General features: G+C 50.5%; 1 protein-coding gene across 1 annotated transcript in view; it reads left to right on the top strand.

Annotated features, from left to right (window-relative positions):
- Positions 1-26,996, top strand: part of TENM4 (teneurin transmembrane protein 4) — a 665,800-nt gene that overhangs the window by 503,585 nt on the left and 135,219 nt on the right. The window contains 3 exon segments of the mRNA XM_027765687.1: positions 648-842; positions 6,682-6,882; positions 9,331-9,371. Coding sequence (XP_027621488.1) covers positions 648-842; positions 6,682-6,882; positions 9,331-9,371 — 437 coding nt within the window.

Here is a 26,996-nt window from a genome sequence, read left to right as displayed (position 1 = left end):
ACAGCCTTATTGTATCTTGGAAAGACTGGGAAGTACTTACGGCACAATGCAATATAATTTATTTTTATGTAGTGTCCTTCTAGAGATGATCACAAAACCCCCTACGCTAAGAGGCAGAATGGAAAGATAATACTTTAAAGAGCTAAGCTGGGCTCAGCTGGCTCTTCTCTCCAGGGGGCAGTGGAGTAGGGGCTGGAACAGAGGCTTGCAAGGCAAGGAGAGCTGAGATCTGTGGGTTCCGGAGGACAGCCAGGCAGAGGAGGTGAAGGGAGGTGAACGTGGAAGGTTGCTGGAGGAGGGGCTCTGTTGCAGGAGGGTCCACGATCTTTTCCAGCTAGACCAAGGGGCAGACTGCCGCTTCCTGTCTGCACCTGCTGCCAGCACCAAACTTGATAGCAATATGAAGGGAGAAGCAGCGCCAGCTCTGCCAGGCCCCGCACCGCACACCGCCACCTGCAGTTCCAAATGCGTGTGATCCAGAATGAAAAGCAGCAAGAGCAGTAGGGCGATGGGCGCCCACAGTGTCTGTGGCAAAGCAGTTGAGGCTGTCGGTCAGGCCGAGTGGGCCGAGGGGAGACAAGAACAAAGGCAGGTGGTTGGGTCTACTGGGCATTGACTCACGCCAGGCTTCCCATGCTGTCTCCCAGCCTCCTGCCCCGTGCTGTGCAGCGGGAATGGCCAGTACATGAAGGGCAGGTGCCTGTGCCACAGCGGCTGGAAGGGTGCCGAGTGCGATGCCCCCCCCAGCCAGTGTATCGACGTGGCCTGCAGCAACCATGGCACCTGCATCATGGGCACCTGCATCTGTAACCCCGGCTACAAGGGCGAGAGCTGCGAGGAAGGTAAGACCGCAGGCGGCAGCTTGCACCCTCCTCCACCATGCAGGCAGGCACACGGCACCAGGAGGGTGACCAGGGAGCCGGAGAAGCCTCGTGAGCCCCCTGCACCCCCCAGCCCCAAGCCAGGAACCCACCAGCAGTTAATCCAAAGAAGAGGACAGACACACCGGGGGTCTGCTCAGCACAGGGGAGGAGAAACGTCTCTTCTGGAGCATTCAGTGTGGACAAGGCTGTGTGCTAGACCCCTCGTACCACTCACTCTCCAACTCTGTTAAGGAGGAGGGGTCACCTCCACTTTACAGTCAGGGAAATTGAGACACAGAGGATCCAGTGACCTGCCCAAGGCCACATGGTTCGTAGATGGCAGGCTGGTTTGAGCCAGTGTCAGTGACTCCACAGCCCAGGTTCTGTCCACCGCTCTCCACTATATACTCATTCTCAATGTCCACTTCTGAGGTCCGATTCCGTTACAGACCTCCAACCTCTGCCTTTCTCTATCACACTCACGTGTGTGTGTGTGTGTGTGTGTGTGTGTGTGTGTGTTTATGTGTGAGCCTCTGAGGCTGTGTGTGCAGATCCAGGCTAGGAAGTGACCTTCACATTTAACAGTGACGTCAGGTCTGTACTGGGAAATCTCACCAGGTGAGATAGGTTCTATGTCTGCTTCACAGATGAAGACCTGGAGGCCGGCTCAGGGAAGGGCAGTGACAGGCCTGTGGTCCTAGCAGGGTCCTGATTCAGGCCAGCCTCTGCTTTCTTGGCTGTGGGTTCCAGACAAGAGGAAGAGCCTCCTTCACAGGCCATGTAAAGTAGCTTGTAAGAGAACACACGCTGAAATTGGAGCTAGGCGTGAGTCCCGGCTCTGCCACTCACTAGCCTCAGTTCCCTCATCTATATAGTGGGAGTAGCTTTCTCAGGCCCGTGGTAGGGACTGGACTAATTGCCAGGGAAGGTGCTTGGCAGTGTCTGATGCGTGGTAAATGCTCCATACACATGAGCTCTGGTGCTCCAGTATTGTCCTGGAGACGCTGGGAGCACTTTTCCCACATCGCCTCACTCGCTTCACCAAGGTCTTCTGAATGGACGGACTTTGGCCTTGAAAATGCTGGCCAATGCTGTGGCATCGTCACCTCCATCCCCCACCATCCCTAGTGGGTGGGAGAGGCTCCAAGGGGAATGGGTCTTCTGAACCTCTTTGATATTTAATGGGGGGATTCCTTTCAAGGCACCATTTGCTCTGAGAATGAGGACATTAACAGGCCCTTTTTCAAAGAGTAGGGACAGAGAAGGGACCAGTGTCTCTGAGCCTGGCTCCCTGCATCAGGCAGTGCATGGCTGGAAGGCCTGATCACCATTCACCAATTATTGGAGCTGGCTGAGAAAGGAACGCCTACCCCGAACAAAGGAGCGTAGGATGTTACCCTAGGATCGTGACCCTCCTCCACTCCCCCTTTTCCTCCAAACATTTGAGGTGAAGACCCCAACAGGAAAGAGAAACAAAGAGGAGATTGCTCCTGCAGCTTGGGGCTGGCTGGGCCTCCCATGTCACATGGGCTGGGAAGGGAATTGTCCTTCTGCAGAGGAACTAGCACCGGACAGAGCAGCGGGGTCATGCACAGCGAGGGAAAGCACTGTTTAGGACTTAGACTTACATGATCGACTTGCCATGTTTTCACTCCCACTTGCTTTTCCGAAGAGGCCATCTGGTCCTGATTCCTGGTGTTTATAATGGGGTTTTCTTGGGGCCTTTGTCCTCCCCGCTTCCCTCCCCTCCCCTCCGCTCTGTGCTAACGGGTTTCGCTGTGTTTATAAAACATCAGCTAACAAGCCTACTTTTTTCTCTCTTCCTTCTTCTGAAGTTTATGGCCCCATATTTTTTAAAGCTTGAACGGAGCCAGCAGGAGGCTCAGAGGGCTTGGGGGAGGGGTAGAACAGAGCAAACTCAGACCTTCTGCAGTGAAAAGTGAGACACGGCATTTTGGGTCCTGAAGAGTGTCTAATTGCTTGTGTGGCCACTGGAGCGCGGAACGTTTGGAGAAGGGGTCGCCTTGGCAGCCCTGTCATGTGGGCCTCGTCCTTTTGTTAATGGGCTACACTTCCACCAGAAATGTCGCCATAAATGGCAGTTTTGCAAAGGACAAGAAGTCTAACCATTGGGCACATCTTCTAAAAAGGAACTAAGTTAGGCTAACTTCTAAACAAAGGGCAGCCACCTCCCTGAAAACTCCCCCTACTCCTTTATCACCACACCCTGTCACCATGTTTCCCAGCCCAGGTCATTCTCCCCACTTTAAGCACAGTGCCCTGGGAGTTAGCTATTGCTCCCGAAGCTCTCCCCGTGTGATGGAAGGAAGGAAGCTTTAATGCCGTCCTCGGGTTCCTGCCACCCCAGAGACCCCAGGAAGGGAGGGCAAGTCCATTGTCTGCCGCCTCTTTGACAGCATCATGGTGGCATAGACAGTGGCCCAGTTTAGGATCAATGGACTACAGGGAAGATATTCTCCCAGCTGGAATCTCATCCAGTTCAGTCCACCTTTCCTGGAGCTGTCTTCCCTCCTGAGCTGCATCTTCTAAAACTTCCCTGCCTCGCATTTACACTACCCAGTCAACCTTCAGAAGTGAAGATTAATAGCCAGGAGGTAGCCATCACATCAGCCCCTTCTGATCTTTGTTCTCTACCTAGGCCATCTGCCCAGGGCATGGGATCCTCTTGGCTGGTCCTTGGGCCCTGTTAGATTCGCTGCATCACAGGCAGAATAAGACCGTGACACCCTGGGCTGCTTGCTCATGGTGGAGAGTTATAGGTTCAGCTTCGATGGGGCTCTGGGATTCAGAGACAGCTTCAACCAAAGTTGGGGCCCAAACACTCCCTGACGGAAATACCTTTATTAGCCTCAGGACAGGAATCACCAAGTCGTTTCCTGTCGAGCTGGAAAATCCTGTGGATCTGGGGAATTATCATAGGTGCCTAATGGGCTGGAATAATCCTTCTGAGCTTCTGAGATCTGAAGCAGGTCATGAGAATTGATCACTATTATTATTATTTGTATTGTGTTTAATCACCAGGAACTCCAACAGGTCATGCTTTAACCCGTTAAATGGTGTCCAGAGACTGCAGGAGAAGACATGCTTCGCCTTCATTTGGCTTTATTAATTCTCCACATTGTCCTATTTCTCTTCTTGTTTTGTCCTATTTTTAAACCATTTTCTGTTTATGCAAATATATATGCATACATGTATTTTTGAATCAGCAAGATTATAAGAGGAAGGGGTAGGAGGCTTATTCCAGGAAAGAGGGGTTCACATTTCAATTCCTCCACTCCCCTACCACTGTGTAACTTCAGGTGGGTTATTTAACCTCTCTGTGCTTCCATTTTCTCATCTGTAAAAAGAAGAGGATAATTATTTTGAGCTACCTCATAGGTGCATTGTTAGGATTAAATAAGACAAAGACAATGTATGTGAGCTCTTACAGCAAAATATGGTGGCATAGGACTGGGACTAAATGAATGCTAATTATTATTGTGGTCATTACTAATACTGTGTTTTCAACAGTCACTCCTGACCCCTCGTCTTTGTTTTTATTTAGGTCATTAGGCTAAAAACCTAAATAGTATAAGTTTCTAAAAACCTAAATAGTATAAGTTTTCTTAACAAACCAATCCTCAAGATGAATGTTCCCAGAAGGTGGCTATTTGTGCAGTCTCTAGCCATTCGTGCCTGTGACTCTTATATCCAGGCTGGCTGGGTTTCCATGGTCTTTTGTGCAAAAGTCTAATATAATGGATTATAAAATATAATTGATCCCTAAATTAAAAGGATGTTTGAATCATAAGTGAGCTCTGGCCGCAGTTTGCCCAGGTCATGCTACTGAATGTCATCACAGGATGGGAACATAACTTCTTCTGGTAGTTTAGTTTACACAGTCTTTTTAGATCCTCAGATATTTGGTGCCCCTAGCTCCCTGAGAAGTAGGTATTTTACCTTACTTCCCTTCCAGAGGAAAGAGCAGCAGGCATGTAATTTGACTATGGTCATGGAACCAGAAAATTTTGTCCCTTGACCCTTGAGTCCAGGTCCTGGAGGCCAGATGCTCAATTCTTTCTTCGTAGCATCAGGCTTCCTCATGAGCTCCCATAAGGAGGACCCAACTATTTTTCAGTCAATGCCATTGGCATTCTCCAACAGTCACATGGTAGGGCTCGAGCAGGACACCACCGTGCCTGCATAATTACAAATACATAGAATCTCCCACCTCCCTAAAGTGACAGACATCTTTTCCATAGAGGACATGGCCCGACCTCCTTCCCAAGTCTGTCTGCCCTCTGCTTCCTTTTACATTCTCTATATGAACTGGGACCACGTGATGAGTTATTATTCTTCTAATAATTCTTTTCTATATAGTGTTCATAGAGGATGAGAGGTCTAGGTTAGTTTTGTCTAGCCCCATAATGGGAGCTTTAATGTGAGAAAGTCAGCCCCTAATAGAAATATCATTGCCTTGAGGCCAGCAGGTGACATGGTTGTCATGTCTCATGGGACAGAGTTTAGTTCTGCAAGATGAAAGCGGTCCTGGAGACGGCTGGTGGTGAGACTGCACAGCAATGTGAATGTATTTGATGTCACTGGGTTGTACAATCAGCATCCTTTAAGACTGTACATTTTCTGTTACGTGTATTTAGCCACATTAAAAATCAGGGCAAAAATTCCCCTCAGGCAGGGTTTAGCTGTATGATCTGGCATAAATTATTTACCCTCTGAGCCTCAGTTTCCTCAACCACACCTCCTTGGGTTATTGTGAAAACTGAATCTGTTAGTGTTACAGAAAACACTTACGGTAGTGTGAACACAGAGCAGGTCACTCACAGTCTTACTCTGCTTTCCCTTTTTCTGGTTTGGTCTCTTGAGATCCCTTTGATCTTGCACCCCAGGAGCCCTGCAAAGGCCGGCTGGCCGTCATTCTCCCCTCACGCAAGGAGAAACCACCGCCAGCACATGTCCTTGTGAACAGTCATTGTGATGCTGGCCTTCTGGGAAGTGAATTTGGGAACGACAATGACATCTAATGGAATTTAATTACAAAATAAATCTTCAATTAGGGAATCTCTTTATTTAAGTCTCAAGCTCACTTAAGTAAAACTGCGTGACGCAGTGGTGGACCACTGCTGTTCGTCCTGTGAAGATGTGTCTGTCTGGGCGCTGTTCCAGGAGATGGAGACCCAAGTGTGAGCAAAACAGACCACGTCCTCGGTTACTGCAGTGATCGCTGACACAGCGGGTACTGGCCGCTAGGCTGCCGCTTCACCTCCATCTCTGACTCTCATTCCCTCCACAAACCAAAATGTGGGAATTTGTGTCCACATTTTATGGGTGAGGGGATTGAGGCTCAGAGGCAGCAGTTCTTTGGTGGAGCTAGGAACCCAGTCTCCCATTCACTGAAGTACCAAGTGGCCGGCCTGCAGGAGATCTGTGTCCTTTGGCCAGAACGTGGCAAGCCCTCCACTACAGAGTTTAGTAGTTTGCTTAAAGAAGGCTCACCTTGGACCAGCCCCATGGCCTGTTGGTTAAGGGACCCTGATCCTACATCTCAGACCACACAGTTCAAATCCAAGCTCTGATGGCTTGAAAAACGCACAAGGCACATGTGCATGCATGCCCCAAATCCCAACAGGATAGAGAAGTGGAGATGGGATTGTGGCAAGACTACGCCTCCTTGGGAGGGTACTTTCTCCGTCTCCCTCTCTCTCTGGCAAGTGTACAACCCCCCTCTGGCAAATTTTAAAAATATAATCGCCTTCATTGGGCAGATACTAACCCGTGATTGCTTTCTTCTACATCATAGTGGACTGCATGGACCCTACATGCTCGGGCCGGGGCGTCTGTGTGAGAGGAGAGTGCCACTGCTCCGTTGGATGGGGAGGTGCCAACTGTGAGACCCCCAGGGCCACGTGTTTAGACCAGTGTTCAGGCCATGGGACCTTCCTCCCAGACACTGGGCTTTGCAGCTGTGACCCAAGCTGGACTGGACACGACTGTTCGATCGGTAAGTGCAGGGAGAGGAAGGGCACGGCGGGGTGAAGGGGAGGTGCTTCCACTGTGGCATGTTTGCCACTCAGTCCACTCAGATGAGTGGCGTGATCCTGTTCTCAGTCACACAGCTGTGGGTTCTGCTGTCTGAACGTTTTTCTTCTTGCCCTCACTCTGGCCATTACCACCTCTACTCTTGGATACAGAGGACTCGAGACGTACATCCTCACATGATTCCTTCCAGGATGGGGCCTTGAGATCAAAACAGCTCCCTTAACAATGGTGCTGACAATGAAAGATGCTCTGCACTGAAATTTCTTCTCTGACGTGCAGACCATTATCTCTGGGGCAAGACCATGGGACAGATATTCCTGGGGAAGATCTGCAGGGGTGGAGCCTTCTGGGATCCCTGCCCCCACTGTAGAGCCCTTGGGTTTTCCCCAGTCCTCAGAATGAGGTCCAGACTCAGGCAGTGTTTATGGTCCTGTGATCTGGTCCCCACCGCCTTTCTGGACAGATGCCCTGCTAGACTGCAGGCTCCATGAAGGCAGCAAATGTGCTGTCATCCACAGCCGGGGACACCACACAGGCCACAGCAGCTGCTCAGCAAACACCAATGAACGAATGAATAAATGGACTCACGACTGACTGTTCTTACTTGTGTTTGGCTGACCACAGAGTTTGTACATAGAAAGTTCAAAGGGTCATGATGGTGGCCCCTTCTGTGGGTAAACACTTAATGATTCATAGACTCTCTCCAGACAAAGATTAAATGAGAATTTATGCAAATCACCTAGCACAGTACTGGTGTGTGGTAGGTTAGGTTCACATCTAGTATCATGCAAATCACACAAAGCCCTGAGAAAGGTATCATCCTCTCATCCTCCCTGGCTCACAGTTTACACAATACCTTAATGGATGAGTATTTATCATCTAATCATGGGGGGTAAAGATACAAAGCAGCCTCTACTTTGTAGAGCTTGCATTCTGGAAAGTGGGGAACAGAGACAGCAAACACACGAACCTAAATGCACTGATAAAGAAGCCACACTCAAAAACAAACGTGTGAAGTCATCCTGTCCAGGGACATGCACAACGTGAGAACATTTTTGTTTTGTTTTTGTTTTTGTTTTTTTTTAAGAATTATTTCATTTCATTTTATTTATTTATTGAAATTTGACTAGAGAGGGACAGAGAGAGAGAGAAAAAGAGGGAGGGAGGGAGGGAAAAGTGAGAAAGCAAGCCGCCAGGTTCGGGACTTGAACCTCAGTCAGCCATGTGGGAGTCTAGCGCCCTTAACCACCATGCTACTTGCCAGTCCTGAAAGTAATAGCATTTTTAACTGTCTTAACAGAGCAAAACTCAAGTTAGTCCATTACGTTGTATATTAACAGTTCTGGTTGTGATCAGGAAAGATAGTTAAGGCCGTGGGCAAAAATGACACGTCCAGACAGCACTTGTACCTCTGGAACTCCTGGGATCAGCTCTCGCATCGGATGAGAACCGATGTTCAAAACACAGCCTCAATTGGATTTTATCGTCGTCGGCAAAGCTCACGTAAAAGCATGATTGTGGCACAGATGTACAGGGTCTCAGGAATAATTCTCTTTATATGGCTCTGTTTATTGCAATATAATAAATGGCCCTCTTAAAGCTACGCTGGTTTGTGTCGTTCAGTGCGTGGCTCGGAGCTAATTTATGACAGGTGTATAACTGAGCCTTGCGCTGTTCAGCCCTGACGGAACGTCACAACCGCTGAGGAGGCAGATACGCTGTGGGAGAGATTACGAAGTGTCCTTTAGTTGGCCCCACGAAAAGAGACATCAGAACCTTTTCAGAAGGGACTCGGAATAGACTCATGAGAACATGTGTTCCCCACTCCTCCTCACTGGTCTTAAACATGGGAATACCAAATATGTATAGATTTTAAAGATCAATTTGCACCAAATGTATGCTTTAATTCCACTTTCCATGAGGTTTTTGAATGCCCTCCATTCCCTCTTCCCTCCCCATGTGTGACCTCATGTGTGGAGGTCAGGAAGAGCCATGTGGGGAGAACGAGTGCTGAGCCAGACAGAGCTGGGTTCAAATCCTAGCCCTGCTACTTCCCGGTGATGCCTTGAAATTATTTCATTGCTAAGCCGTAAGCTGGAGATAATGACAACATCTGCCTTCTGGGATCGCTGGGTACTTACTGCAGAGAATGCAGGAGAGAGTCTAGCTGGCTACGTGGCCTGTGGCCTGGGCTCCACACTGTTAGCTGCTGTGAGATCATGATGGGGACGGCCCCTGGTGAGAGCAGCGATGTTCACAGAAACGCGTGATCACGGGAGGTAAGAGGAAATGTGCCGGTTCAGACACGGGGACTGTAGTTTCTGAATCTCTAGCCTGTACCGACTAGGGTGGCAGCATTGGGCCAGAATAAAAAAAGACAGCTTCGAAGTTATTGTTTCCCCTGAGACAGAAATAGTGGTTTATGTTTGTCGAGTGCATTGTGGCACACACAAACAACCCCCCCACCCATGCACCAGCAGCCCCGAGAGGCAGGGACGGCAGGTCTGGTATTGCCCCTGTGCCCATGACAAGGCAGAGCGTGACTCGCCCAGGGCTTGCTGGTGATGAGGAAGCTGGGAGCCCCGCCCGCCCCAGCCCACAGCTCCACCCTCTGTGCGGCCTCCCAGTGACGAAGGCAGTTCAGCTCTTCTCTCTCCCCACCACTGGTCACAGAGGCCTCACCTGCCTGGGTTCCACCTGGTCCTGGCACATGCCAACTGTGTGACCTTGGCAAGAACCTTGACTTTTCTTGACTCCACTTGTCTGTAAGACAAAGATGCTGATCGTCCCTGCCTTGGTGGGTCAGGTAATCATTAACCGATAGCAGTTTTGAACGCACGCAGGTCATAGTCCACGTTAGAACAGACACACTACATCTTTCTACCACCTCCCTTCCAGGGACACTCCTCTGAGCAGAACCTGGCTGAAAACTCTTGGGTTTTTGCAGTGAAGCTAAGAAAGAGATGCTCGTTGCTCTCGGCCCAGATCCCCCGCAGCAGAGCTCTCTTCAGGCCCAGGAGTTAGTCCAGGCTGGTGGACAGGCCAGTGGCTTCATTGTGAGCTTTCTCTTCTCTGACCTTAGTCTTCTCACAGCTGACGTCACCTGGTGAAGTGGTGTGTGTTGGTGAGAAGGTTGAGGTGATGCGGATCCCAGTCCCTGGCCTAGCTTAGGCCCTGGACAGCTCTGTGTGGGGGCTCTGTTGTTGCTCATGCACCTGTGGACACTGCTGGGGCCTCTCTATCAGGCCAGCAGGCATCCTGAGCGAGCCCCGATTGTCAGTGTGGACTCCGGGTTGTCGGGGTGGCAGAGATCAGCCCCCACCATCCACTGTCTCCTATGGAGGAACGTGACTGCCCTGAGATGAGTGTCTTGCTGTTTGACCCCAAAAACAGGATTTAGTGGAAGCAGCTTAAATCCACATGCCCTGCACTCAGCTACCAGCCCTGTAATGAGGTGAGCTGATGAGTTCCCCCGCACTTTGGGTGGGTTTTGGAGACAGTGAAGTCAGATTTCACTCAGGTGCTTACTTAAGTCCTGGGTTCCCGGCAACCTGGCTTCTAGTCCTATCTCAGAAGTTCCTTCTTAAATCCAGCCTCGTTCATGTGTGTTCATTTGTGATAAACCATACTGGAAACAGCTTGAACCGGTTCCAGAGGCCCAAGGGAGCTCGAGCTCTGACAGCCCACCCCTCGCCCAACACACTTGTCCAACTCTGTCCCGGGGACTTCACGTCCCGACTCTCTGGGCATGTTGCTGCTGCTGCTGACGATGATGATGGAGCTAGTGATGGGGAGGCGGGAGCTGTGCTGGGTTCACAGACGTGTGCATTGGAAAGCGGGGATGACCATCCAGAGTAATGCAGCTCGGCCCACAGTCGCAGGCTGACAACATCCAAGCCGCCTGCTTCCCAGTCCCCAGCTCTCACCTCCAGCCCCATTTTCACACTAAGGTTTCCTCGGCAGTGCCCTTGTCTCCTTCCTGACACCCACAGGATGGAGCGCTGATTAAAGAGCCGCCTAGCGTTTCCTGGGTGCTGAATGCTGACAAAGCGCTTTGCCCCGTGAGCTCAATTGCGGTTCAAGAGATCTGAGTTGCCAGCCACCGTGGAGCAGCAGCAGCACAAGGCTCTGTGATGCTGAGACCTCATGAGAAGGTCCTGGGATTGCGTCCTGAGACCTCCTTGTACATGCTGGGTGCACATTTATGTGCTAGGTGCACACACATGTGCCATGATCCTGGCTGGCCAAGACTGAAGTAGGTCATGGCTTGAGGATCCTATTGGGGTGTCTGTCCCACCCGCACTGCCTCCCTCTGCTCCTGGAATAAATAAATAAGTTGACTTTAGGAATCCTGTGCAGGAAGTATTACCAGTATGGCCACTGTCTAGATGAAGAAACTGAAGTTCACAGAGATTGAGCTCCTTGCCAGCATGTCCATGCTCCCCCATTAGTAAGTGGCAGGGTCCAGCTTCAGCCCAGACCCGGCTCCCAGGTTCCCCTCAGTGCTAGGTATGCTGAGCAGAGCATCCCCGTGGTGTCTCGTGCTTGCTGAGCTGTGAACGCCATGCCATCCCTAGCCCGGGGCCACATGGGCCTTAGGTTCTCTGTGACTTTTACATGAATGACTCACCAGTGACTGGTCATTGCCAGAGAGAGCCCACTGGGAACACTGAGGAAGCAGGCTCTACCCAGGATGCCCCCTACTGCCTGAGAGAGGACAGGCACCCTTCTCCAGCTCTGGCCCTCCCCACCCCTTTCCTCCCCCACTTCCCTCAATACACACACATACTGCAGGGCTGAAGCCTAAGCTCTGGCTCCTTCTCTGTCACTTTCTGGGCATGTGTAATGCCAGCCCACCGGAGCCCTCCCTGGGTGAGGGCCAGATCCCCTCACCTTCTTTAAGCTACCTTCCCAGGGAGAAGACCTGCTGGCTGAGGCCTCACCAGCTTTTGCTTAAAGTGGGCACTAGCTGAGCACTGGCTTCTTTCACCCCCGCCCCACCCTCACCCCCACACTTTGATCAGCTTCTCATGCCCTTGGCTCAGAGCAGGTTTAGAAAAGGGAAGGGAGTTCACCTCTTTGAGATGGTTCCCAGAATAGAGAAAGCCTCTCTTTCTTTCCAGGCCTGGGATTTCAGGCTCTGTGGCATTTTCTCCAGAGTACAGCTCAGAGGCCATCCCTAACCCAGCCACAGTAGCTCACACTGGTTGACGTCCCTTCTGGGAAGGCTGAGGCCACGTGGGAAGCCCAGTTCCATTCCCAGCAGCCCTAAGAACCAGGCACAGTGGAAAATGCCTGTAGTCCCAGCTCTGGGGAACCAAGGCTGGAGAATTGCAACACAGCAAGACCCTGAATGAAAACACACACACACACACACACACAGGCCATCCTCCCCTGGGCTCATGATCTGCCCTCCTTCAGTTCCCCTCCACCCTCACCCTGCACTCTGTCCTCGGCCTCGTAAATTCGTTCCCCATTTCCACTGCTCCGTGAGCTGGCTCCTGTCTTGTCTTCCGTAAGTGACTTTTATTTGAAAGGCTCTCTCATTGCCTGTTATTCCTTGGGGTTGCCGGCTCACAGAAGCAGTGCATGGCAGACATTCTGCCTGTAAAGTGCTCCTGCTGGTGGTTTATGATTCTTAGCATTTCATCACAGTTGCGTTTCATGGAATAACAGGTGGAGACAGTCTAGAGATTCCGTGGAACAGGTCTAGACGTAATGTGTGCAGTCGGTAAGAGCTGTGTGGGATTTCAAGTAGGACCAGGCTAGATTGTCAAGACTCAGCCTATCCACAGAATAGAGCTAAGGGTACCTTAGTCTTCAGGGTGGTTTTCCAAGTCAGCTTGCATGTGTGTGTCTAAAATCCCAAATGTGGGAGCTCACATTCAGTGAGCACTCAGTAAATGAAGCAGGAGTGTATGGTTTTAGAATGGAGAATCAGATCTAAACACATCAAGCGCTCCTTAGACTCTAACAAACCAAAGTTTGAGGACAATTTGCACAGTGAAGATTTGGAGCCAGGAGACCTAGATCTGAGTCTCTGTAACTTTATCCTGCTGTCTTGGGCAGAGATTCAGTTTCCTTAAAGTTTCTGAGCCTCCCTACCATGCCCTTCCCTCAGCCCCCAGCACTGTAGAAGAAGTGTGATTAATTCGCTGACATGTGGATCCCCAAACAACCGGGTCAGTGGCCTGCAACACAAGGCCATAGTGTTAGCACCAGCCTCTTCTCGGAATAGTGAGCTTCCCAAATACCATTCCTGGGAGGAGCTCAGGGCCGGCTCCTAGCCAAGTGGTAAGAGAGCCAGATCCCCCATGGCCAACTGTAGTTCAGATCTTGGCCCTATTAGCTTGAAAAAACACACCAGACATGTGTGTGCGCATGCCCAAAAGCCCAACAGGAGGGAGAAGTGGAGGAGAAAGGGGGCTTTCTCCCTCTCCCTCTTTCTGTCTGTCTCTTGCTGGTGAATGCACACACCCTCTGTGCATCGAGTTTTTTGTTTTTGTTTTTTGGGTTTTTTTGTTTGTTTGTTTGTTTGTTTTTTGCAGTGAAAACGTACTTTCTTTAGCTCTTTTAGCTCAACCTGGCCTAGATTTTCTGGTAACGTTGGGAGACCTTCCAGAATTCAAACTCTGGTCCTCTGAGTTTCCAGTGTCTTCTCTGTTGCTCTCCTCTTCATCAAAAAGAAAAGAATGTTTGAAAGCATAAATCATAACAATAATGACCAGATGAATAGGGAACTGAAAAGCTCTGTTATCAAATTAAGTCACAACTGACAGCAAAATAAACCCAATACTTAAAGAAAAAGCTGAAAGTAGCAACAGGGTTAAAAAAATAAATTCAAGCTCTAAACATAGCAGTTGCATTAGAGCTAAATTTTGAAAATGGTAATTCAATTTTATTTACGAGGCAAAATATAATTACATTTCAATTTGAGGGAACAGAAATTAATTCTTATTAATGACAGAAAGACTGAGTGAGATGCTTTAATGCCAGAGAAATTGTCTAACGTTCATGGATGGGAGAGAAAATTAGATTCAGCGTCGAGCATTCTCCCCTGTTACAAGTCTCATTTGTGTAGCCGGAATTGTTCCCTTTCTGAGAAGCATTGGCTTCTCGGCCCAGAAAGCACAGCGCCAACATCCAATTAAACATCAAAAGGAAACGATCAGGCCAAGCTATTTCTGTATAGGTGTGTTCTGGGAGGGAGGCTCAAGGTTAGGATTGCACCTGAAGAATAAGATCCATCGAGACTTGACATTTCCTGAACCCCTTCCCAACAGCAAGTGACAGACTAAAATCAAAGTTAAGAATAATAAATATCTGAGAGATTGACAGTGCTACAGAGAAAAAGTGTTTTGGAGGGAGGCAGAGAAGAGCCAGGGAAGTGGTAGGGAGGTGCAGACCACATGGGGTGGTCACTTCCTAACATTTAATCAAAGACTCGGAAATGGGGCCGTGACAGACACACTGCCAAATACTGCCAGAGTTAAAGGTTGATAAAGCAGGACCTGGCAGCTTTGTAATTTAGTGGAATTTCCCCCTACGGCCCTGGAACATTTTCTATTAGAATCAGAGCTCTTCAGTATGCAAATACAAGCCCTCCTGAAACCAGGCTCCAGATTCAGGTTTCTGTTTGGATGCCCACGCCGCTGCTTTGTACAAAATCTCCAGTTGTCCTCCTGAATCAAGCTGCTGTCACGCTAACTTGCCATTTAAAAAGACCTAACAGTTCTTTGGATGGTTGTACATTGTATAGAGTTCTTCCTGCTCCTGCCTCATGATTTATTCAGACAACAAATACGGAAGCCTCTGACATTGCAGGTGGTGTTATTCCTGGGAAACCAGGGTCCCAAGAACCTGGATGGCTTGCCCAGTAGTATTCTGGGAAAACAAGTGTTCAGATCCAGGCTTCTCTGGCTTCAGAGCCCCTACGTATCCCCAGCACGACTCTGTCACTGGCTTTTACCTCGGTTCGTGCCCAAACTGCCAGTGAATGAGGTCTGAGGTTTAGGAGATATGACTTCATTTAGTAACACTGCCAGGAGCCACAGAGATCTGATCGTGACTGCACCCGGCGGGATTACAAGGGTTCAAGGAAAGAACAGTTACTTTCAATTGGGTGATCAAGGTGGCTTCTTGGAAGAAGTGGGATTGAAGGTACATCCCAAAGGCTGCATGTAAGGAGGAGGAGGGAACAGCACTCACCAGCCCGCTGGGGGAGCCAAAGATCTGCGTGTGTACAGAGATGGGTCCCATCAGGGCTTCTTCTAGGAAAGACCAGAAGTTTGGAGTGTCTTAGCTCCCGATGTTTGTGGTGGTAGTGAGGGGGAAAGGGTGAGGGAGACAGGAGGCATCAGACCGTGAATGGCCTTGAAAGGGCTTATTTTCATCTGTCGATCAGAGCCTCTGAGAAGTCTTAAGCAGAGACGAGGCACTGCACAGTGGTTTCAGCATGCACGTTGTCGTGTCTGGGGGTCAGCCAGGTGGGGCGTTCCGGAGAGAGTGTATAGATGAGCTCAGGTCTGGGTAGAGAAATGACCCTTCTCCTGAAGGAGGTCGGGGTCAGAGGGCTCTGTGGAGAGGGTTTAACAGCAGCTGTCTCTTCAGGTGACCCCACTGGGTCCTGTCACTGTTTCGCTTGTGCACAGCCCTGGTCAGAAATACACATCCCCATCATGTTCTTTGGTTTCTTTGCTCATTGGCTTTCGCGGCCTGAGAGCCTTCTGCAAAGCCAGACTCTCAGTGGCCTCCTCCAAGCTAGATTTGAACTCCTCTAATCAGAAAGCCAGATACCCTCCAATTAAGATGAACAGAGTGGCTTACTGCTTCCTGCAACAGGTACTTTGTAAAGGCTTGAAATTCTAGTCCTGGGGGAAGCAATGTGGAGACCTGCTCTGCACCGGTATACTGGAATCCACTTTTCCGCTTGGTTTGAAAGCTCTCTGAGCTCCTTGAACGAGGTGAAAGGCCATGTGGTTTCCAAGGCTCATTAGCTTTCTGGCTTCTCCATCTGTGGAGCAGAGCCACGGCTCGGAGCAGCTCTGATTCTCAGGCAATGGGGAAGGAGGTCGAAAGGCGCAGGAGAGAAGCTTCAGCTTGCCCTCAGTGTCTAAAGGAGACTAATTACCGTAAGGACGTCAGAGGCTCCTTTTCTGCACCTTCTTCCCCTCCTGGCTTCTTCCTGAAACCTGCACGGAAACTAAAAAACCCTCTGCCCTACTGAGGGAAGGAGGGAGAGCTGGTGCTATACTTGGAGAATCTAATTAGATCAGAATGCAGGGAGAGCTCGCCTGTGGGAGAGAGTGGCTTGTAAGTAGCCGACTGTGTGCTAGACATGGTGGCTGTCTTTGCGCCCGTTCACACACACAGTTTCGAGTTCCTCGTAGATAGGAATGACTGCATGTAATCCCTGTACCCCCCAGTCTCTGGGAACATCTGGCATATAGTAGGTGCCTAATGTATTTTTTAATCAAATTTTTAATAGCCAGAGGGTATTTGTACTCAGCAGAGAGAGACAGAGAAACCGTGCTCATAGCACAGTCCCGTCTCCATTTCCCCATCCTGTTGGGAATTTGAACATGCACACACATGTGCCCAGCATGTTTTTCACACAATCAGAGCTAGGGATGGGACTGGAATTCGAACCATGCTCGTCAGCAGGGTGGGACCCGGCTCCCTTAACTACTTGGCTAAGAACCTTCAAATCAGTTTTGAAATTCTCCTACATAGGTACCATTAGCACCACTTTGTCAGTAAGGGAGATAAGGCTCAAAGGTGCCGCATTTGTTCGACAAAGCTGGGGCTCTCAGAGCAGGCTCTAACCCAGCTTCCTGGTTCCAGGCTCCTGCTCCTAAAGCAGAGGATCTCAGATAGCTACAAGTGAGAAGTCCTGTTTCCTGTTAGGACTCTCTGTGGACTGCAGACATTCATCTGATGGAAGCAGGCTCCTCCAGGGTAGTCAAGCAGACTACTGACAGAAAAAAAGGGCTTGGGGATCAGAGGAGAAGGTGAGTCCCTCTGGCTGGGACAGGGGAGAGGCATTAGGAGGAGGTGGCATTGGCGTTGGAACTCCAAGCGCATCTAGACTTGGACAAGTGATGATCTGGGTGAAGGAGAACCTCACCCACATGCAAAGCCCAGAGGGGCCAGGGTGCAGCGACACCCTCTTGTGGCCATTTGTCTCCTTGGTCCCCTGCAGACTGTTTCCTAAGGCCACCAGCCACCTCCCACTGTCGTACTGACACACATGCCATGTGTGGCCTCGGACAAGCCCTCTGTCCTCAGGGCCCTCGTCTCCCCTCGTCTGTAGGATGGCTGGAGAATCTCCGAGCTGTCTTGTGCTCTGACCACAAAACATGGTCCTCTCGGTTCTCTCATTTTCTCCCCCACCTTCCATTCCCCTGAGGAGGCCTCCCACCAGAATCAGGCCACTTCCTCCCCAGCATCAGCTGTCCCCTGGCATGCCCTCCATTGTCATGTCACTGTCCCTGAGATCCTGCACCTCCAGCTATCTCCTTCATCCCTCCTAGCACCCTGGTCTCTGCACTCTCCTTCCACACCCACCTTGCAAAACCCAGGACTGTTCTGGCCACCCACCATCTCTGATCTCACCTCTGGACCCCTGAGCTGCCCCAAGCCACACGCATATCTTAGCCCCTCCTGGGCCCTCCCAGCTGTGGATCCTTTGTGCTTTCTGAGTTCTCTCTCTCCTTCCCCACAGGAGCTTGCTCACTATCTCTCTCTCTCTCTCTCTCTCTCTTTCTCTCCTTCTCTCCTTAAGAGAGATATTTTTGCTATAGTGTACATAAACTCACCAAAGACAAAGAGACAGAAAGCGAGAAATCACCCCCCCCCCAGGGGGAAGGACACACTGCAGTCCCTTCTCCTCCATTCTCTTGGTATTTTCAGCATGCAGACACATGTGCCTGGCATGAGATTGAAGCCCTGGGTCCAGAACTCAAATCACGGTTGATTGCATGGAAGTCCAGTGACGTAACCATTATGCCAGCTGCTGGTCCCCATGGGGGTTCTTTAATGCCACATCCACTCGCCAGTGCTCTGCTCAGCAGAAGTTCTTGCCTCCTGCCTCACAGAGAGCACTGAGTCTGCTGGTTGGGAACTTCCCCCTCATTCCAGACACTCCCAGCACGGCCTGAGGGTAAGGTGCCCACTAAGCCTGCAGTTATGCCATGGATCGAGTCCTCCCAACTGCTGAGAGGCACCCAGTCGACCCTCATCCCCGTGTTCTCATCGCACCTTCCAACCCTTCCTCCCTCTGGCTCTTCCCAGCACATAGGCTGGAGAGTTGCCACATGGCAGGTGTTGACTCCATAAAGGATATGCGGGATGCTGGGCACTTTTCATGGTGCTCATTTGACCCACACACAAACCTGAGATGTTGGTATATAAACCCTGTTTTTCAGATGAGGAAGTCAAGGCACAGAAGAATGAAGTCACCTGCCCAGTTCCTGTGGGTAGATCATTAGCTGTTGGGTGGACACATAGCTGGGTGGGCAGATGGGCAGACAGGTGCTGGAGGGTGAACAGGTAGATAAACAGACAAAGGGAAAGTACTTGTTACAGTGGGTACTGGGCTGGAATGAGGAAGGAAGCTCGGACTCTGACTTCCAGGCTCTCCAGTGCAGCGGGGACAGTGACCAACATATAATTAACAATCAGGGGATGGGACCAGCTGTTCACATCATGGCTATGTTGCTAAACTCCCATGTAGTCAACCTCGGTTCAAGTCCTGGACCCGGTGGCTTACACCAAGCACGTATGCATGCATGCCCAAGATCCCGAGAGGAAAATGGAAGAGAAGGGATTGCAGCGTGGCCATTCTCCCTCCGGGGGGGGGGGGTGATTTCTCGCTTTCTGTCTCTCTGTCTCTCTCTGCCTTTCTGGCGAGCACACGCCCTATAGCAAAAAACTCTTTAAAAAAAAAAAAATCAGGGGACATTGTCTGATTACCTTTGAGGATTCTCCTAGACCTGGCCCCATAGTGCACGGTCTAAAAAGCCATGGTCATGTCGTCACCTTCTTTCTAGCTAAGTACCTTAGAGCCAGTCATTTAATCTCTCCGAGTTGTTCCTGCGCTGCCATGCAGGCGTGAAAGTACCACTGCAGGAGTGTTGGGGGGATTTAATGAGGTAGTGCTGTGTGCCACCAGCAGCAGGTCGGGGACACTACAGGCACCCCATCTTCTCCTTTTTTGCCTCGTAAACTCATTAGCTTGCCTGGGACTTTAAGCAAGGCAGAATTTCAGAGATATTCCCTGAGTTGTGCAGTAACTCAGGTGAACTAGTGATAAAATGGAAAATCCTAGCTGTGGAGCAGCAGATGGTGTAATGGTTACGTTGCTGGACTCCCATGTAGTCAACCACAGTTCAAGTCCCGGACCCGGTGGCTTAAAAGTCACACTGGGCGTGTGTGCGTGCGTGCCCAAGATCCCAAGAGGAGAATGGAGGAGAAGGGACTGCGGTGTGGCCATCCCCCCGGGGGGTGATTTCTCGCTTTCTGTCTCTCTATCTCTGTCTGTCTGGCGAGCGCACATGCCCTATAGTGAAAACCTCTCCAAAAAAAGAGAAAGAAAGAAAGAAAGAAAGAAAGTCCTAGCAGGAATCATTTTCAACTATATTAAAATTTCCTTTTTTTTTTGGAGAGGTTTTCACTATAGGGCATGTGCGCTCGCCAGACAGACAGAGATAGAGAGACAGAAAGCGAGAAATCACCCCCCGGGGGGATGGCCACACCGCAGTCCCTTCTCCTCCATTCTCCTCTTGGGATCTTGGGCACGCACGCACACACGCCCAGTGTGACTTTTAAGCCACTGGGTCCAGGACATGAACTGCGGTCGACTACGTGGGAGTCCAGCGACATAACCATTACGCTAACTGCGGGTCCTTCTATTAAAATTTCTTAAGTTCACTCTCAGAACCTTGGGTTTTAGGCAAAATACAAAACTTGACTTAATAATCCTTTCTAGTGCTAAATTCAGATTTAGGACTACCCGGAGAGCACAGAAAGTCAAGACTGTTTCCCATGTCCCTGAAATTGTGTTTTATTTTAAACTTGCTAGAGACCACATGTGCTTACCAGAGAGACAGAGAGAGGAGAGGGAGAAAAAAAAACAAAAACAAATAAACTCAATGGGACATGGTCACACCACAATCCCTTCCCCGCCATTTCTCCCTCCTGATGGGATTGTGGGCACACACACACATAAGCCCAGCATGTTTTCCAAGCTTCCAGGGCTTGGATTCAAACCATTCACTAGGTCATGTGGGATCCAGCTGATGTGACCATTAGGCTACAGGGCTGGCCCCATCCCTGATGTTTTAAAAACAGATCCACCTGCATCAGTTTCTTGTTTTTTTTCAGCAGGAAAGCATGCAGATCCTGGGTCAGGTCCCTTCTTGTGTCCGTTTTGAGCATTTTTCCAAGTACAAGACATTTTCTGGGAAAATTATGCAGATATCTGTCCCTTTAGAGGAAAGGCATAGCCTCCCCTACCAACTATTTTAATGAACAGGATTGTAAAATAAGTCCAGACAAATTAAAACATAGCTGCGATCAGTCCCTGCTTCATCTGGGCTTGTACGAGGATTAGCATCTAATGAGGGGAGCCCGGGGCAGTTTTTCCCATACGGATACATTTTTGGCAGAGTTAACCACTAGCTCCTCCTCGTGTATTTCCCCTCATCCCTGCATGTTCACCTCCTTCCGGGTCACAGAGAGCTGGTGTGGGTGAAGGAAGATGTGTCTGAGGGTGTTAGGATGGAGGCACCTTTTTAAATCACTGAGTTCACACTCAGAGACTGAAAAAGAGGAGTTTCTTAGAGGATTAGACACAAACGAGACAGAGCCTCTATGTGAATATGTTTAAAATATATTTGTCTAGTCTGAGATGGAGATAGAGTAGCACGAACTGGTACACGTATATATCTGTTCCCCAAAATTATTTTTTTTAATTGCTCATTCAGTAAGTATCTGTTGAAAGCCATGCAGTGCCATTCCTGGTGCCCGTGTCAGGGAAGCAAGAGGAAGTTCTGTGCATTCGACTCCCCGTAGCGGAAAAGCCTGGTCAGGTTCATCCCCAAGCCCCGTGCCCTTCAGGGAAGAACCTGCTAAGCTTGGTGTGAGAATTGTAGGACAGTTGCTAATTGTGCTTGATTAAAAGAGGAAGCCCTGGCTACAAAAACCAATGGATCCCACCTTGTCTTTGATCATTTTTTAAAAGATAATTTTTTTTTAATTTTAAGAATTATTATTATTGTAGTTACTATTATTAAACTTGATATACTCATCAGAGAAAGAAAGTGAGAAACCAAGCTGCCAGGTCCGGGACTCAAACCACAGTCAGCCATGTGGTAGTCCAGCATCCTAACCACTGCGCCACCTGGGGCTGCATAGGCTTTGCTGATCTTGGCTGATGGTGCCATGCTGACTGTCAGAGTGAGAACTCCTACCCAGCCCTGGAGGCCATAGGAGAAAGCAGACCTGTTACTCTTCAGGTAGAAGCTGCCCTGCTTGGTGACACGGGGCCGTGTTCAGACAGTCCATCTTAGGGCCACGTGCATCAATCACGCCCATGGGCTAGTTTACAGAGAGCTTTTCATGCACGCAGTTTCTTTCCATTATCACTGCTCACCCTGTAAGGGAACCATCATTACTGTCCCATTTTAGGGGCAAAATGTTATGGCTCAGAGAGAGCGAATAATTTTCCCAAGGGTCCATGACTGCGAAATTAAAAAGTCAGAATCTGGGGGACCAGCAGTTAGTGTAATGGCTATGTCGCTGGAGTCCCATGTAGTCGACTGCGGTTCGAGTCCTGGACCAGGTGGCTTAAACTTACGCCAGGCACGTGTGCTTGTGTGCCAAAGATCCCAAGAGGAGAATGGAGGAGAAGGGATTGCGGTGTGGCCATCCCCCCTGCGGGGTGATTTCTCACTTTCTGTCTCTGTCTCTCTCTCTCTTTCCGGCAAGCACGCATGCCCTATAGCAAAAACCTCTAAAAAAATTAATACATAAAAGTCAGAATCTGATCCCACATCTCACCTATGACTTATGTGCTCTGTGGACTTGGCAGACACCTGCAGGCCCCCAGCCCCCAGCACTGAGTCAGAAAGTTCTGATGTGGATCGTGTGAGAGTCAACAGCACCTGTCAGGTAGTCCCTGGACTGGGCGTGCTGAGAAGGGCAGAATTCACAGCTGATCTGACTGCAGCCTGGCACATTTATCACAGCATCTCACTTCCTTTTTTTTTTTTTTTTTTTTTTTTTTTTTTCTCGCCAGATAGACAGAGAGAGACAGAGACACAGAAAGCGAGAAATCACCCCCCAGGGGGGATGGTCACACCACAATCCCTTCCCCTCCATTCTCCTCTCGGGATCTTGGGCACACACGCACGCACACGCGCCTGGCGTGAGTTCTAAGCCACCGGGTCCGGGATGCGAACCGTGGTCGACTATGTGGGAGTCCAGCGATATAGACATTACACTAACTGCTGGCTCCCTCACTTCCTTTCTTATAAAAATATGCATGTGTGATTTATACCTCGACTGTGTGCCGACTCATTCATGCCAACTCATTTGGTTTAATAGACTCAGGTTGTGTCTGCCATGCTAGGATGGGAACTCCTTGGGGTCAGGAAGTGCCGTCTCCGTTGTAATCGCCCTTGGGTCCCCAGTGCCCACTCTGTGACTTACACCTAGTGAGGACCTGAGACATCAGCCAACGGAGAGTCATCCCTGCTCAGCCCTCTTGGTCACTGTCGCACCTGCAGCTCGCAAACAAGGAACCCGAGGCTTAGAGAGAAGGTGTGACCCAGTTTCCAGCCAGACGGCTGGAGCGTCATCCTGTGTGGCTGTCACCAGCCACTCTGGAGAGTTTACGTGCATTACTGCCAAAGCAGAATCCAAGAGGAAGACTAAAGCAGCCCCTTTTATTTCAAGGAGAAAAATAAAGTACTTTTTTAAACAAGAAAAGCAATAGGAATTATTGGGTTGTCAGGAAAGTCATGACATCTTTTTCTATGTTTTTTTTTTTTCCGATGCAAAGATGCATCGTGACCCTTCCGATGACACAGTAGAGGTTGAGGTCAAATGCTGACGTGGCATCGGAGGGTCTCAGCTCCTACCCCGAGTCACCTCACTGTAGTGGACAGGCCCATCTGCACTCACAGCCATGTCAACAGTTACCAGCAGTTAGCACCCTGTAAACATCGAGGTCGCCCTGGTCAGCCCCTTCTGTTAATGTGTGTGTGAGCTCCCCCACTCCAGCTTGGGAAGGGCTGGGGGAGGAGTGCAGGCGGCGGCAGTGTTGGCCGGGAGAGTACGTCTTCTAGTGCAAACTGGCAAGGAAATGGACCATCAGGATGGACGGGTCTGTGGTCTGCAGATGCAGAGTGAGACCAAGAGTCTGCGAAACTCTGTGTAGATCTCATTTCATTCTGTGTGTGTGCAGCATCTAGCCTGGATGTAAGAAGAAAAAGCAGCGGGAGTAGAAATGGGCAGGGGGTTCCCTGCTGGAGTTTCCCTCGCAGGAAAGCTCCCCTTAAACACAAGTGTTCTTTGCCCGTTCTAGGCTGTCTTCGTCCTTGAAAAGTGACCTTACTGTGCAGTGGTGAGAATTGTTGAGGACAAAGCCCTCGATGAGCCCCTGACCCTGCAGAGTATCCTCAGCGCTGAGCAGGGTCATGCCGGGTGTTCTCACAGCGCTCTTGTGGGAGGTGAATGAGAAACTCCATGTGAAGAGTGCTTCGTGAGGCCAGCCCCATAGCCCAGTGGCTAGGGGAACTGGATCCCACTTGACCAAATGCGGTTTGAATCCTGGTCCTGGCAGCTTGAAAAACTTGCCAAGAGCACATGGTTGCCTGCCTCAAATCCCAACTGCTCAGAGAAATTGAGGAGAAGGGATTGCAGCATGACCACGCCCCACTGGGGTATACTTTCTCCCCCTTCTGTCTCTGTCAGATGAGTGCATGGACCCTCTAGCAATTCAAAAAGAAATTTAAGAGCTCTTTTTAAAAACTAAAACCTGACATAAACCAAAAATGGCTCTCGCACACGATATCCCCTTTGCCCTAGCACGGACCCATGAGATTGGTGTCCTGGCAGTCATTGTCCCCTTCTTGCCGAAATAAAGATCCATGGTTTTTAAACTCCGTTGCACAGGATCCAGAAGGGGCAGGCATAAATAACGGCTGGAGATTATGTGGGTCCGCTTGAGAATGCCAGTGTGAGTTTGTGTCACATTACCTGGATGACAGTCTCCTAGGGGCAGAGAGCTTGTCTCATTGGCCTCTCCAGTTCTGGCACCAGGCAGTCTCTGGCACATGGCAGGTGCGTGTGGAATACTGTCGGAAGAACACACGAATCCCTGGGAATGTATGGATGCCTGGGTACGTCAGGCAGAACCCGCTGATGTGAGCTGATGGCATCCTGTTTTGCTGGCAGGTCCAAGATAAGGAATCACGCCTGACTCCAAGTCTTCCTTCCTTTTGGCCTCCTGTCCTCGCCGCCTCCAGGTTAACAGATAAGGGAAGGTGTACGCTGTAAACTTGGGACGCCCTGCTGGCGTACCAAGCGGCCTGTCCCTCTCCGGGCTTGGGCTCGGGCTCGCACCGCGGTGAATAGAAGTGCCGTTTGCTGTTTACTTTCACACCATCAACTGCCTCCTGGAGAGAGTGCTGAGTAAACCCAAGCAAATAATAAGCTGAACTTCTCTCTTGGGGATCTAGGGAAAGTTCTAGCCCTGCGCCAGGGTCTAGAGCCACCCAGAGGTCGATGCCCTCTCAGTGTTGTGCAGCAGTGGGGAGTTCAGAAGGGACCTAGGGAGGCCTGGGGCCTGGGGGTTGTCCTGTGTCTTGAGGAAGGCCCAAGGCGTCTGTGTGTGGGAAGAGAGGGGAGCTTGAACAATATCCTGGAAGGCTGATGGATGCAGTGACGCTTGAGTCCCCAGCCCCGCCCTCATGCAGATGTTTTCAGACAGGTAAGTTACGAGGGAGATAGACAGGCCTGGGTGGACTTTCTGTAGGGCCGAGTGTGGCCCGTAGGAGGGTTTTCCATTCTCCAGCACCTGCAGCCCTGGCACACCCTAGTTCATCCACTGTCCGGCAAACCTTAGTTACAGGTTTACTCTGGGCCAGGACGTGTGCTGGGTACTAGGGAGAGAAGTGATCAGGGAACTAGACCAGCCTTAGGTCGCTCCTGGACCGATAGTGACATAGACATAGAAATAGAAACTCACTCCACATAGACTACGGGAAAGAAAGGAGTGAAAGAGCAACCACTGAGGGGATCACAGGAGACTTCTCCGAGGAGTGGCGACATCTGCACCTGCCTTGGGAGAAGGTGCTGCTGCTATGTCACATGGGGGATGCTCACATCACATACTCTCGGGGGCTTAGAACCTGAACAAACATAGTCACCAGTAGGTTCCTCCTGCACTAGATGGAAAACTGACAGCCAGGACCAACTGGCCTTCCCAGGGTCACACAGATTAGTGGCTAGCAAGGGGGACCTCACAACCTCCCTGGGCTCCTGTCCTGACCTCCCTGGCCCGCCATCCATCACAGGAAGCTTCAGTGATTTGCTTGAATTGTTGCTGCACCCTGTTGCATCATCCGTGTCATAGTCGTCCAACCCTGTTAGGTGTGCAGGGGCTGCCGCAGGCGTGCTGCCCACACTCCAGACCGGAAGCTGTGGCTCAGTGCAGTCAGACCTACCCAAGGTCACACAGCGTAGGAGCTACCACGCCTGGCGTGGAGCCAGATCCCAGCTCCAGGTCAGAAATGTCTCTGTCCTCCTGACGGCAGCCGCCTATCCCTGGGCAGCTGAGAAAGCCAATGTGGTAACTGCATGTAGTAAGTGCCTCCTCTGGAGTAGTGTGCTGGGCAGGGTGTCTGGCAGGGAATGCAGGAAACATGGTAACTCTTCCTGTTTTAATTCTCAAACATTGTATCCATGCTGGCTCCATGGTTTGGAAGGTCTGAGCCTCTGAGATCTAACTTTGCTTCCCTTGTTCTGAAGTAGTTCAGAGTATTAGCAGCTTCTAAACCAGGAGTGCCACTCGGAAGGGAGCAGTGGGCAAATGCCACTTGACACAGGTGCCAGTTAATTCAGTTTGAAAGAAATGAAATGTGTCGGGATTTTCACATGCATGTGAAGACTGTTGGGTGCAAGGCATCAGAAGGCAGCCAGGGTTCGCCTTCAGAGCCCTGGCAGAGAGCGTCCGCGGACATGGGGGCTCAGCCTGTTTCCTGAAGAGCAGCGTGTTTGGAAGCCTTCACACCCTCCGCCTGCAGCAAGTATGAAGCCATTGCTGGCCTGGAGCCTGGGGGGTTCGTGAATCAGGCCCTGTGTGTTTTGCACCATCTCACAGACGGGCCTTTGTGAAGGGCCAGGCAACTCCACTCTGGCTGTGAAGAGCCCCTGCAAACTGTTTGCTTTGGATCTGAAAGGCCATTTAACTGGTGCTCAGAGTTGGGGTGAGGAAGCAGTGAGCTGGAGGATGGAGAATAAACCCAGCCAGAGCCCAGAACTCCGCAGATTGTAGACCTCAACCAGTGTCCTCGTGGGGTGGGGGCCAGCCCCCGCCTCTACCAGGGTCAAAGCTATAATGACACCCAGGCCCCAGGACTCCTCACGGGCCCCAGTCAGACCCAGAAGTGCTCCACTTGGCCATGGGGATGCGCCCCCCAGTTTGTTTTCACACGTAACCGGTTTTTAATTAAATGGGACTTTTCCTTGCATCTGTTCAGAAGGCCGCCCCCTCTGGAAGTGGCAGGCGCAAAGGCGGGACAGGCTGGCAGGGAAAAGCAAGTAGAGTCAAACCCTCCAGTTTCCCGGTTCGGGACAGGTGGCTCTCAGCGAGTGTCGTTGTCCATTCAGACTGGGCTCCTGAGCCCTGGCACCCAGCTGCCAAGTGCGACCTTGTTCCCAACACTAACCTGTTCAATGCTTGTCTTTTCTCTGTTCCTTCCCCTCCCCCTCTGGCCCTTGCCCTACCCGCCACCCCGGCCCTGGTCTCCCCACTCCTGCTCCCCTCCACAGAGATCTGTGCAGCAGACT

The sequence above is a fragment of the Tupaia chinensis genome, unplaced genomic scaffold (genome assembly GCF_000334495.1).
Source record: "Tupaia chinensis unplaced genomic scaffold, TupChi_1.0 Scaffold139431_1, whole genome shotgun sequence".
Classification (NCBI taxonomy): domain Eukaryota; kingdom Metazoa; phylum Chordata; class Mammalia; order Scandentia; family Tupaiidae; genus Tupaia; species Tupaia belangeri.
This window is presented reverse-complemented; position numbering and strand designations above follow the sequence as displayed.